Source organism: Chiloscyllium punctatum, chromosome 40, assembly GCF_047496795.1.
Source record: "Chiloscyllium punctatum isolate Juve2018m chromosome 40, sChiPun1.3, whole genome shotgun sequence".
Lineage (NCBI taxonomy): Eukaryota > Metazoa > Chordata > Chondrichthyes > Orectolobiformes > Hemiscylliidae > Chiloscyllium > Chiloscyllium punctatum.
The window spans coordinates 53521100-53534377 of NC_092778.1; the positions used below are offsets into that span (position 1 = coordinate 53521100).

At 39.1% G+C, this 13278-nt stretch overlaps 1 protein-coding gene across 3 annotated transcripts in view; it reads left to right on the plus strand.

Annotated features, from left to right (window-relative positions):
• Positions 1 to 13278, plus strand: part of LOC140464616 (poly(A)-specific ribonuclease PARN-like) — a 173298-nt gene that overhangs the window by 26247 nt on the left and 133773 nt on the right. For all 3 annotated transcript variants that reach the window (XR_011954947.1, XM_072559918.1, XM_072559917.1), the window contains exons 9-11: positions 1270 to 1308; positions 1899 to 1941; positions 12890 to 12970. Coding sequence is in view for 2 of the 3 variants with exons in the window: in XM_072559918.1 (XP_072416019.1) it covers positions 1270 to 1308; positions 1899 to 1941; positions 12890 to 12970 (163 nt within the window). In the remaining variant the exon portion in view is untranslated. The remainder of the gene's footprint in view (positions 1 to 1269; positions 1309 to 1898; positions 1942 to 12889; positions 12971 to 13278) is intronic.

Sequence of the window (13278 nt, forward strand, 5' to 3'; positions counted from 1 at the left end):
CATGGCCAATCCATCAAACGTGCTCATCTTTGGACTGTGGGAAGAAATCCACGAGACACTGGCAGAATGTCAAACTCCGCACTCACCCAAATGTGGAATTGAACCCTATTTCCTGGCGTTTGAGGTAGCAGTGCTAACCACTGAGCCACCGTGCTGCACCTCTGAACCAGGAACTCCAGAAATGTGCCATAACATTATTGGACAAATTAATTCAAAATAGTGATTCCAGTATTTGACTTCCTTGTTTCTGAACTTTATAATTGCTGGTGTTGGGCGGAGAAAGGGGGCTGATGTGGTGCAATGGTATTGTCCCTACCTGTGGACCAAGAGACCTGGGTTCAAAATCCACCTGTGCCAGACCTGTATTATAACATTTCTGAGCAGGTAATTAGAAAATATCTACAAACCAGTCTACAATTGGAAGCATGGATGATTTACTGGTGGAGGTTAATAGGGAAAAGAAAACCCTGGGTGACAGGGGAGGGAAAAAAGCATTAAGTTTGATGGAAGAACACTTCTGGATTGTTTTAAAAAAAAAAGTACATATGTAGCAGACCCAGGGTTTGCAGAACTGTCTGTCCCATGATGGAACACTAGTTTACACTAGTGGTTCTGCTTTGGTGTTCAGCAATAAATGATGTTCCTTTCCATTCTGGGGCTTCCTGAGTTATTACTGTTATCTACTTGGAAAACGAAAAGAAATTCAGATGTGTAGACTCCAAGCAGGAGCATGAAGCTAATTGTAGTATGCTTTTTTAAAACAAGTAGAATATTTAAAAACAGGTGTAATAGATTGACTTTCCCTCCATTTGCTTAAAATATTTGTTTCTCTTGCCCCCAAACAATGGATTGGTATTTTTTAAATTTGTGTGCATGTGAAATAAAAGAATAAAGTACTAAATAATTCACTTCGATTCTTGCATTAGTATTGCTTATTTTAAATGATCTGATGTTGCTAAACATTTTATTTGGAAGATGTCTATTTATTTGTACAGTCAATTCTGCTATAATGCAGTAGTTCCCGTTATCATAATCCCATGTTATAAGAAAATCGTATAATAGCGGCACCATTTAAACTAATGGGGCTGGAATCTCATTATAACCAATGCACACTTTTAAAACTTTGCACTTTAAGAATAGTATCCCTATTTGTCATTTGTTTTATAGCGAATTAGTGTTAACGAAACGTGTGTTACAGCAGAATGACCTGTATTAGATACCCGGTTCTCTGTTGGTCTCGGTAAGTGTGTTTTTTTTTCTGTTTTGAAGGTTCCAGAGAAAGCTTATTTATCAGACTTTGAACTGGAAGTAAGTAGAGTATTTAAAATCAAGTTTCAAAGATGGTGTATTGTCTGTGCTTGGCTCAGCTTTTCTAGTAGATTGAGTGAGGCTAGCACTGGGTGAGCAATATGTTACCAACTAAGTTGAATGGATTTGTCCATTTCTTTTATTGCATGATTGAAAGATGCCAATGACTCACTGCGGCAGAAGGAACATTGAACTTTCAAATTGCACAATTGGTTAAGGCATCTATTAAATTAAAGTCTTGTTTGGGAGCACCTCAAGTTTTCAAACAGAAAAGGTTACAGAAAAATCAACTATTTAATTTGTGTATATGATGGTTGCTCGACCTTTTGTGGTTACAGTAATGTAAGGCTATGTTTTATGTTCCTGCAATACTTGTTAAAGATATGGATATACTATCTTATAAATTGAGACTAGGATTCTTGCTCTTGCTTCAGAAAGACAATTGTTAAGCCAAAATTGTTCAGCCTTTGATTGGTAAAGGAATTATTGACAAGCTTATCAGAAAATATTTGAAAATTAAATATGTGAAGCATAAATTCATTTGTTAGAAATGCTGTCTGAAATGAGTTCTTTTTTCCCCCTCGATTTAGGTTTCCAAAAGGAGCTCATGTAGAAACTTTGGAGAATGAAAAGGTAATGATTTCAGCATGAGATAAAAGTAGTTGGAATGCTACTGTTGCCAAAGGAAGGGGCAGAACTAAGTTGATGTTTGTCAAGTTTGTAATGGATGATATATTTAGATTCAGTATATTAAAGGAGCAGCAAAAGTCTTATCTGCTGAAAAATATTCTAAAAGCTGTAACTTTTTATTTTGAATTGCATTCTGGAACAGTGGGTGTTGGTCTATTTATATCATCATCGTGTCTCCTTGAGAAGCAAATCCTTGCCAGGATACACTTGCAGGGCCAGTTGTCTCCCGTTCACATGCTCAATTGTTCTTTTTATGTTTGACCTTGAAAAATGGCATACCACTTTTATTGAAATGATCATTATAGCAAAGACTAATATATTCTCCTTGGCTATTGGTGCAAGTTTTGCAGGCTTACTGGAGACAAATCACTTAATACTGGGTCTGATGTAGAGATATTTCCAGTATCAATTTCAGTTTTTGTTTTTTGGATGAGAGTTTTAACGTTAACTGCTCATCAATGGGCAGGTGTTCTGGCTTCTCTAGTTTCTAATGTAAACAATGGAGAAAATATTACATTCTTGAAACACCTTTTTACAACTCTAGGGCTTCATGCTTATTGAATAACATTTTATAAGTGCAAGTCTCTGATGTCATACAAGAAATACAGCAGCCAATTTATGCACTAAGTGCTCCACAAATATGATGCCCAAATGTTTTATTCATGATTGAGGGATTAATATTGGCCACACCTCTGCACATAACTTCTTTTTAAAGTGTTGCTTTATATTTTACATCAAGCTGAGAGTTGACAATACCTTACTTTAACATACCATCATTTTCATCGTCATCATTGGCAAAACAGTGCCTCCGACAATGTAGCAGTTCCTCTGCTCTGCAGTTGAGTCTCATCTAAGGTTTTGTGCTGAAGTCTCCAAAGTGGGACCTGAAACACTTGAGTCTGAGATGAAACTATCATCCGCTGCATCACAGAATGCAGTTAAGACTCTTCTTAACAGTAGGTTTGAGTATAGTTTATAAAGTCTAAGCTAGCTCTGGTTATGGGTATCACCTGTACCTCAGGCCATTTTGTGCTTTTGTGCTAATTTTTCTGGAGTTTTGCTCAGCATTGGACCTTTTTATTGACTACTGATGTAGCTTTAGTGATTAATCACCTCTAACCATGAAGTTGTCATTTGATGGAAAAATCAGTAACCCAGAACCACTTTGGGAGAAAATATGGCTTATAACCAGTTGTTGTGATTTGAGGTAAGGCGAACAATTGAAGTTCAAAAACTTAACCTTTTTTGAGTAATATTTTGCTTGTAGTAATCTGAAAATTCTTTATAAAATATAATTGTTTATCAGTTTGGTTGGAGTCCCAGCTCCAAGCTTGATCTTTAATGTAAGATTGCATTCCGGTATGGAATGAGTCTCTGACACTTCAATTTTGATCTTTGGATGAGATGCTAAGTTCAAGTCCTGACTCTCTGTAAATATTTTGAAATCTTTCACAATACTATTCGTAGAGTTCTGATGGCCAACAGACCTCTTTGAACTAATAGTAAATTGATTTAGCTCAGTATCTATACAGTATTCCTGGTGGTGCTTAATCACTTTCCCACTTGCTGTATAATTAATTGTGTGATTGAAACATTTCAAAATCCAGTGATCTAGAAAGGTGGCTATTGAAATGTAATTGTTGTATTACCATCAAGGAAAAGGAAATTAATATTCACAAGACCGACTCATGAAGGATAAAGAAATTCCTCCCTTTTCCCTCCCAATTGTTGCTATGACAGTTTGAATTTTTCTTTTTGTTTTCCTGTCTGCATTTGCTGCCACCACAACTGCAGGGAGTCTTGTCACTGCCCATACAGTCACAGAACTTGATATGCATTGCCAGCAACGTTGAAGCCATTATTCAAATTCTGCAAAGATGAAATTTAAGTGGAATGCTCAAAAAGAGGTCTTGTAGCCTCACCTGCCACCTCTCTCCCTGAGCAGAGTAGTACAGCAAAGCAAAGGCAGTAAGACCAGCACATTACTTATAGTTCCCATATGGCGCAGTCACACAATGCTGACATGAAGGGCACCAACTTGCTAAAGTATGTTGCCAGATGATGTTTTTGTCTCTCAACTCCGCTTTAATGTGTGTTTATGTATTTACTATGAAGAAAACGCCAGACCTCCAGAAGTAACCAAATTTAAGTTTCTTTTTATTAAAGTTCACACGAAAGCAATCTTCCTTTTAAGGAAAGTAAAACCTATCCTGAATTTTGTATCATATGAACGTAACATGCAAACAAATGGAGTAAAGTCCAGTTGAGAGAAGGTGAAATTAAGTGTTTCAGTAAAGGAATTGCACTTGATTTTGAGGTTCCAGTGGAAGGTTATGGTCAAACTAATTAAATTGTTCTCTTAGATGTCAGCTATATGGAACAGATTTCAAAGTCTGTTCTTTTGAAAAACATTGGACCAAGGTTTCTGTCTGGCTGATTGCTACTCTTGCAAAGCCGGCCAACTCTATTGTCAAAGATGGAACTTTTTAAGGATGTGCTCAAAGAAATAGGGACCAGCTGATGCTTATTAGAATGGTGTACATTTTAACAATTGGTTTTCCACAGTAATGGGGATGGATTTGAGAGGAGAAAAAAGATAAATAATGAGTCTTTGGCAGACTGACTCATGCTTCCTGTTTCCCTATGTGGATGAGTAGCAATCAACTCAGTAGCAGCTGATCAGTTTTGATCTCTTCAGCTGGCAATATTGTTTTTGGAAATTCCTCATACAAAATGGCTGAGTCATGTCACAAGCTAGCTAACTTCGATTACCCAACAGGTTTTTATTTGAACTGCATGAACAATTGAAGAGTAAGTTGGAAAAGGGGGTTTTGACTATTTCCCTAACCAGGTGTAAATGAGGTATGGCCTTGGCTTTACCTATCCAAAGAAGAAATAAGAATAGAAGTAAAATATTTTCAGAGCTGGATAAAGTGACGGAGGAGAAATTGTTGATTCTCTTTGAATTTATGGACAAGGAAGACAATTTGTTGAAAGCCTATGAAGCATGATCAATCTTTGATCTATTTTAAAAAAGATGGTTGGTTCATCGAAGAATATACTATGGACTTTGTTTAAATTGTCATAGTCATAGAGATGTACAGCACGGCAACAGACCCTTTGGTCCGACACTCCATGCCAACCAGATATCCCAACCCAATCTAGTCCCAGCCAAAGACTAAAAGATTTCCAACTGGAAATTTCCATATTTGTACGTGCATTTAAATGATATTCATTTAATTTTTTTTTTATTCGCTCGTGGGATGTGGGCATCTCTAGCTCGACCAGCATTTTTTGCCCATGCCTAATTATCCAGAGGGCAATTAAGAGTCAGCACTTTGTTTGGAGACATGTTGGCCAAGCCAGGTAACAGTGGTAGATTTTTGTCCCAACAGGATATGTGAATACAGATGGATTTTTCTCACCATCGGTAGTGGTTTCATGATCAACGTTTTAGACTGTTAATTCCAGATTCTTTACTAAGTTAAAATTCCGTCTTTTGCCATGGTGGAATTTGAACCCAGATCCCCAGAACATTAGCTGAATTTCTGGATTAATAATCAAACAATAATATCATTAGGCCACTGGCTCCCCCATTATTAAAACACCTTTTTATAAAGCTTCAATTTTCAAGTGAAAATGTTCTCTTTTGGAACAAATGACTGATTCCTTCAATAAATTTTAGAGAAAATTTGTTTTCTGTTACCCTTTTGTGTTATAACTTAATAATTCTGCAGAGATACAAAGATTGAAGGACTCTGAGGTTGACTTTGTGGTCCTGAGTGACATCGTAATAATAATAATAATAATCTTTGGGGGAGGGGGGAGAAAAAACAAACATGAGCTCAGACATCGAGAATGACAAAGCATTTGTCTTTGGTAAAGCCATAAATTGCAACTTGTTGCATTGGGGCATTATTGTAGTCTATTGTATTGTATTCAAGATATTCAAATGCATTATTAACTGCAGTCATGGGAATCTGGGTACCAAAAAGTGAACTATCTCAAAGTTGCACAGACAATTTGCCCACCATTCATGACAAAAATTGGAACCACTGTTGAAGGATTGCTTGAGTTTGGATCAAGAATATAATTTTTTTTAATATATGTATAAAATCACTTGGATTTGTTCAACATCAAAAATCAGAAGACCGTTAACCCATTAGTCCATGAATTTAATGAAGTGGCAATGGACCAGAAATTATGGGATAAACATTGAAATATTTATTAAATTTTGTTAAAATTATGACTAATTGCAGCATTCTATGGTTATAAACAACTGGGGCAAACTGACAACACCTGAATAAGGTGATGGAAAATGGGGTTGTGATGGGTCTTGGATCTGGATGGGATGCTCATCGAAGGAGTCGTGTGGACTCAATGGGCTGAATGTTATGATTCCACATTACAAGAGTAGCAGAGAATGACCAAAACATCAATCAGGGCAAATACGTTAGAGCACAAGAGGAAGCTAGCTAGGAATATAAAACATTTCATGAGTGTACGCGTATTAAAATGAAATAAAGTGAAGGATTGTCCTCTAGACCTCTGGCCTCCAACATGTAGAAAGGAATCAATTGGTTGGAGTTGCAGTCTCTGAAATTCAGTCTCTCCACCCACCTGCATACACTCATCAACTGTCATGTTACTGCATGATGTTCAACTTCTGGAAGCTGTGCAGCTCGAGGAAAGTGCATACTCTAACAAACGTTGTAAAAACAATGACTGCAGATGCTGGAAAGCAAATACTGGATTTAACAAACGTTGTCAGCTTGTTGTAGCATGTTTGTTTGGTCCAGATGAACTATCTTTGCAGGGTCAAGTAAGTTTTTGTAGGGCTATGCAAAAGAAAGCATTTTAGAAATTGATACGCAAAGTCGGTGTATTACAGTACTAGACACAGACTATTCAGCCCATCATGTCCATGCAGACTTCCTGCAAAAGCAACTCAGCTAATCCCATACCTCTGCATGTTGTCTATAAACCTGCAGTTTTTCTTAGGCTATTAATCTCATAGGTCAGTGCAGGATGACGAAAAAGCATGTGGAACGCTATTGCACAGTGTAGCTCATGTCTGAACAACACCAGCTGACCAGGGACCCTGGAAACAAATCACAACCATAGAAGTGAGCTCCCAATGCCTCCATACTTGAAAGCAGTCAGCAACTTTTGAATGGTCCAGAAAAGTAGCTTGAGGCCTACATGAAGTGACCAGCAGCAGAGTGATGCCACAATTTGCAAGATGAAGCAATCATGATGAATGTTGAACCTGGACCATCTAAAATGACACAATGTACAACTGCCACACAGGATGGGAAAATTTTCATTTCTGTTCATAACCGTAAAAACAAGTATTTGTCTCGTCAGTCAGTAAGTAAGGTGAATTTGGAATGACACCATACAACAATACTGAATGATTCAAAGATGATTTTTCTTTGAATACGTGCTTCAGACAAAGTCGACAAGGCTGTTTTGAACGCTCAGTCACTTTTTCAAAACCAGTAGTAAATGATGATGCCTAACCTGAAGCTTTGTCTTGTTTTTTCCGTCATCTGGCAAAACACATGTTTCCAGATGCCAAAGTAATTGAAGAGGTAATGACTGTGGTCGCTGACTCTTTTTATTCCTAGACCTCCAGAACAAAGAAGTAATAATGGCAATCCAGAACACATCACTTGTGCTACTGTGGAAGCACCATGTGTTGAATTTCTGTCCAAAGATGTCTTTCAGTAACTACAGCAGGAATTGAAGAACTTTTGACCGTTTCTTACTGCAGTCCAATTAACTCATCTACACTTTTTGTTTGTGCGTGTGCATTTTGAGTGTAATAACTAAAAATCTTAGCCTTTTGCCCTTCTTTTCAAAGAAAAAATAAGGGATGAGGATCCAGGGCAAGCAATAGGTCAGTGCATGGAAAGGCTCAGGAATATATCCTCGGATACAGCAGATAAGAGGGCACGTATGTAAGGAGCAATCGATGCAGGACTGAAGGTGTGCACACAGTACACACAACTAGGTAAATTAGCTCAGTGCAGATTGAAACTGAAGGATATAATGTCGTGGGCCTCATCGAGATGAGACTTGAAGGAGATCAGGGCTGGGAACTAGATAGCTAAGAATATCCTGTCAAAAAGGCGGGCAGAGAAGACACGTTACCTTCTTAGTAAGAAGTGAAAGAAAAGCTAAAGAGTTGGAAGGTGTAGAATCTATATGGGTAAAGTTGAGAAACTGCAAAGGGGAAAAAAGATCCCATGATGGGAGTTGTGTACAGGTCTCTTAGCAGTAGTCAAGATGTGGGGAAGATAAGAAATAGAAAAGCCATGTAAAAAAGGCACTATTACATTAATCATGGGGGTCTTCAGTATACAGGTGGATGGGGGAATCAGGTTGGTAGCAGATCTGAAGAAAAGGAATTTGTAGAATATCTAGGAAATGTATTTTTTCTTTGGATCCTACCAAAAGTTGCTCCACTAGGGAACAAGCAATTCTGGATGTAGTGATGTGTAAAGGGAGGATGAGGCAATCATGGCTGAGTAGGGAAGTTGAGGACAGCATAAAAGTAACAGCAAAAGCATACAATGTGACAATGTTAGTGGGAAGCCAGAGGATTAAAAAGCTTTTGCGAAACCAGCAAAGGATAACTAAAAATAAGGCAGGGGGAAGAACGAAGATAAAATAGGGTAAGCTAGCTAGGAATATAAAAGCAGATTGCAAGATTTTGTTTAGATATCTGAAAGGTAAGAGAGGCAAGATCGGACTTTGGAAGACTGGCAAAACAGCAGTGGGGAACAAAGAAATGGTGTAGGAACTGAATAGCTACTTTGAATCAATTTTCACCATGAAAGACACTAGCAACATACTGGAACTTAATCCATGAGCAGGCATTAACGTAGTGGCCATCACAGAAGATGATGAAGGAAGCTGAAGGGGGATAAATCACCTGGACCGGATGGACTACACCCCAGAGTTCTGAAGGAGGTTGTGGACGCATTGGCTGTAATTTTTCAGGAATTATTGGAGTCCGGACTGTTTGCAGAGGACAGGAAATGGCTAATGTACCACCCCTATTTAAGAAGGGAGGGAGTCAGAAAAAGGAAATTATAGGCCAGTTGCCTCACCTCAGTTGTTGGTAAGGTTTTACAGTCTGTTTATTAAGGATGAGATTGTGAAGTATTTGCAAGTATATTGATAAAATAGGGTGGAGTCAGCATAGCTTCATTAAGGGGAGGTCAAGCCTGACAAATCTGTTGGGATTCTTTTGAGGAGATAATGAGCAAGTTAGACAAAGGAGCGATATATTTGGATTTCCAGAAGTCCTTTGACAAGGTGTTGAACAGGAGGCTGCTAAATAAGATGGTGTTGGGGGAATGTACTGCCATGAATACAGGATTGGCTGATTGGCAGAAGCTAGAGAACAGGGATGAAGGGGCCTTTATCAAGTTGGCAGCTGGTGTCTATTCGAAGTCTGCAGAGGTCTGTGTTGGGGCCACAACTATTCTCATGAATGAAAAGGACTAAGTGGAACTGCCCCAGTTTCTAGGTTTTAGAGATGACCCAAAAGTAAGTGGAGGAACATTGTGTGAGGAAGTGGGGAGATTGCTAACATCCAAGTTCTCCTTCAATGTGGGCAAAGAAGTGGCAGATGGAATACTATGTGGGAAAGTGAGAGGTTATTCATTTTAGTCAGAAAAAGAGTCATCACCCCCCTCCCCCCTCCCCTTCTCTGTTTAGAAAATAGTCTTTGGAAATCTAATGCACAAAGGCGCTTGGGAGCCCTAGTTCAGGATTCTCTTAAGGTTAACATGCAAGTTCACTTGGAGTATAGGAAGGCAAATGCAATGCTAGCATTCATTTCAAGAGGGCTAGAATGCCAGAGCAGTGATGTACTACTTAGTCTGTGTAAGTCTCTGGTCAGACTGCATTTGGAATATTGAGAACAGTTTTGGAGGAGGTTAACGAGAATGATCGTACGCATAAAGGGTTTGTCCTATGAGGAGCTGTTCGGGACTCTGGGTCTGTACTTGGTGGGGTTTAGAAGGACGAGGGGGGAATCTGATTGAAACTTACAGAATATTGAGAGGTCTGGAAAGAGTCGATGTGGTGAAGATGTTTCCACTAGTGGGAGAGAGAGGATCTCGGCCACAGCCTCTGGGTGAAGGGACAACCCTTTAGAATTGAGATGAGGAGGATCCTCTCTCTTTAGCCAGAGGGTAGTTACTCTGTGGCAGTGATTGCCTCCATAGCCCTCTGTGACAAAGTCACTGAATGTGTTTGAGACCAAGATAGCTAGGTTCTTGATATCTACCATAAATTCAAAAGCTACGTTCTTAAGAAAAACATTCCAGTCAAGAAACTGACTTCAACACAACTGATGGTGCACTGGCTATGCTTGGTGCAAATGCTGACAGGATCATTTCAGGAAGATGTGACAGATTTGCCTGCTTTTTTCCCCCTCAATTACCAGGGTATAATCCACCAGCTAGCATTAGAGTAACTTAATTTGAGCAAGCACCCTTCAACACCACTAATTTTAAATCTTGACTCAACCACCTCAAGCGCTGTGTACATTGAATTAATCCCATATTCTGATGTGAGGTGTCTTAGTCAAGAAAAGGTCCTGAAAAAGTTTAGATCTGATATTGAAGTCTACGATTTCTCTCCAATCAAGGAATGAAGTGTGCAGTGAACTCTCTGACAATGTGTGGTTACTTAAATTCAGCTTCTTGCACACATGAAGTCAAAACTCAATAAGCTTAACAGTGAACTGCAAGAAAAGGATAGTTGACACATATGATCAGTGCTGTAAATGCATTTAATTTGCAACTAGTTCGCTGATCCTCCCAATTTTTAAAAAAATGACAACACTTCCTGAGAATGGAAAAAGTGGAAGGGAAAAAAAGTCAGAAAAATGCTTCCACCTCAAACTTCTGTGCATACTTGAGGAAGTTGGAGGAATTCAGAAGGTGGTTTTCAGAATTAGATGTGACAAAACAAATTGTCTCAATCCACAACTTTTAAGTAGACGTTGCTGAATTCCATCAGGGGTTTAATTTTGTAATAGAGTGGAATTGATATGGCAATAATTATGGTGCTAAACTATAATGAGCTGCAACTCAAATCAAGGAACAGCGTGTTTTAAGTTTTGGGGGTAGTGTTGGTATTTTTATAGGTAAAAACAATGACTGCAGATGCTGGAAACCAGATTCTGGATTTAGTGGTGCTGGAAGAGCACAGCAGTTCAGGCAGCATCCAAGGAGCTTCAAAATCGATGTTTCGGGCAAAAGCCCTTCATCAGGAATAAAGGCAGTGAGCCTGAAGCGTGGAGAGATAAGCTGGTGGGGGTGGGGGTGGGGATAAAGTAGCATAGAGTACAATGGGTGAGTGGGGGAGGGGATGAAGGTGATAGGTCAAGGAGGAGAGGGTGGAGTGGATAGGTGGAAAAGGAGATCGGTAGGACAAGTCCGGACAAGTCATGGGGTCAGTTACTGAGCTGGAAGTTTGGAACTAGGGTGAGTTGGGGGAAGGGGAAATGAGGAAGCTGTTGAAGTCCGCATTGAACCCTGGGGTTGAAGTGTTCCGAGGCAGAAGATGAGGCGTTCTTCCTCCAGGCGTCTGGTGGTGAGGGAGTGGGGGTGAAGGAGGCCCAGGACCTCCATGTCCTTGGCAGAGTGGGAGGGGGAGTTGAAATGTTGGGCCACGGGCCGGTGTGGTTGGTTGGTGCGGGTGTCCCGGAGATGTTCCCTAAAGCGCTCTGCTAGGAGGTGCCCAGTCTCCCCAATGTAGAGGAGACTGCATCGGGAGCAACGGATACAATAAATGATATTAGTGGATGTGCAAGTAAAACTTTGGATGTGGTATTTTTATAATCATGCTTTTAAAGTGAAAGTTTGCTTTGACTCCATGTGTCTGAGAGACTGGATTTTCCCAAATGAAGATAATCCAGTCCAAGAAGTGCACTCCAAGTAGCACAGATACCCATATGGTGGGGCTGTGTGCAACTAACCGTGTCAAAGTACAGCCTAGATTTCAAGGCATCAGAAAATAATGTGCAGTCACTGGTGACATTCTTGAGACTTTGTGAGCAGTGGACAAAATGAATAATTATATATACTTGGTTTTAGATTTTGGTGGCACTAAAAATAAGCTGGTGATTATAGGTTTTCTGAGGTTTAGATAGTTCACTGCACTTGTATTTGAAAATGGTCTTCTTCTTAAAAAGTTGGAGATCTCTGCTCTTGACATTGACAGTGCAGAGTTAATAGCAAATAATAGCAAAGGATGTTAAAGGAAGATAGAAATTTAGAGAAATTAACAGTCACTAGTGAAGGAGTGCTGAGGTTTTTAATCATGATTCATCACGAAAGGGTTTTGGTGAGTATGGACTGTGGGTCCACAGTGTTAACGGTCCATTTTTAAGAGTTTTGATTGTCCCTTGTCAAAGATCCCCAGTATCCTTTTGGTTTTTGGGGTGGGGTACTCACTCTTCCCCATTACATAATGACTTTTTGTGATCTAATCCTTAATTTAGCAATACCTGGAGTTGGGAAGTCTCATTCTGGATACATTTTGAAGATCTTGTTGTGAGCTGTGTATTCAATAAGATGAATTTTAATGTTTGAATGATTACTTTTCAATTTCCAGAATCTCATGGACAGTTTCAGCATGTTAGTTAGACATTTCCTTGAACATTTCAGTTGAGTTTGGCAACTTCTAAGATCAGGCAACTTTCGTCATTTTGAAGTGTCCCAGCTCACCCTCTTACTGTTTTTTTGGTTTCCTTTTTCCTCTAACCAAAATTCTGACTTAACTTAGTAGGTGGTATTTAAAGATTGACATTATGTGGATCATATTAATATAACAATATTGATCTGTTTATACACTTGTATTTCAGAAAGAGAGGTATATTGTCATCAGTAAGCTGGATGATGATGAACGCAGAAGGAGAGAAGAGCAAAAACGAGCCAAAGAACAGGTAATGATGCACAGTATAGTCTAGTCTTTTCCTTCTGTTCATGCAGAATCTGGCACATTGGATTGGTCAGTAAAAGTAAATGATTTTTTTTATATATAAGGGGCCACAGCTTTACATTTTGAAAATTGGGAAACATTTATCCATTCTTTGTGATGCTTTGGGAGCACATCCAATTTAAGCATCTTTTTGATTAAAAACAATTTAATGAAAGGACAAATCTAGTTCTGCTTCCAAAAATGCTTTAGAGCACAAGAGCCCTGTTGAGTGGTTTAGTTATTTCACTTCTAATCTCACCTCTGCAGTTAGCA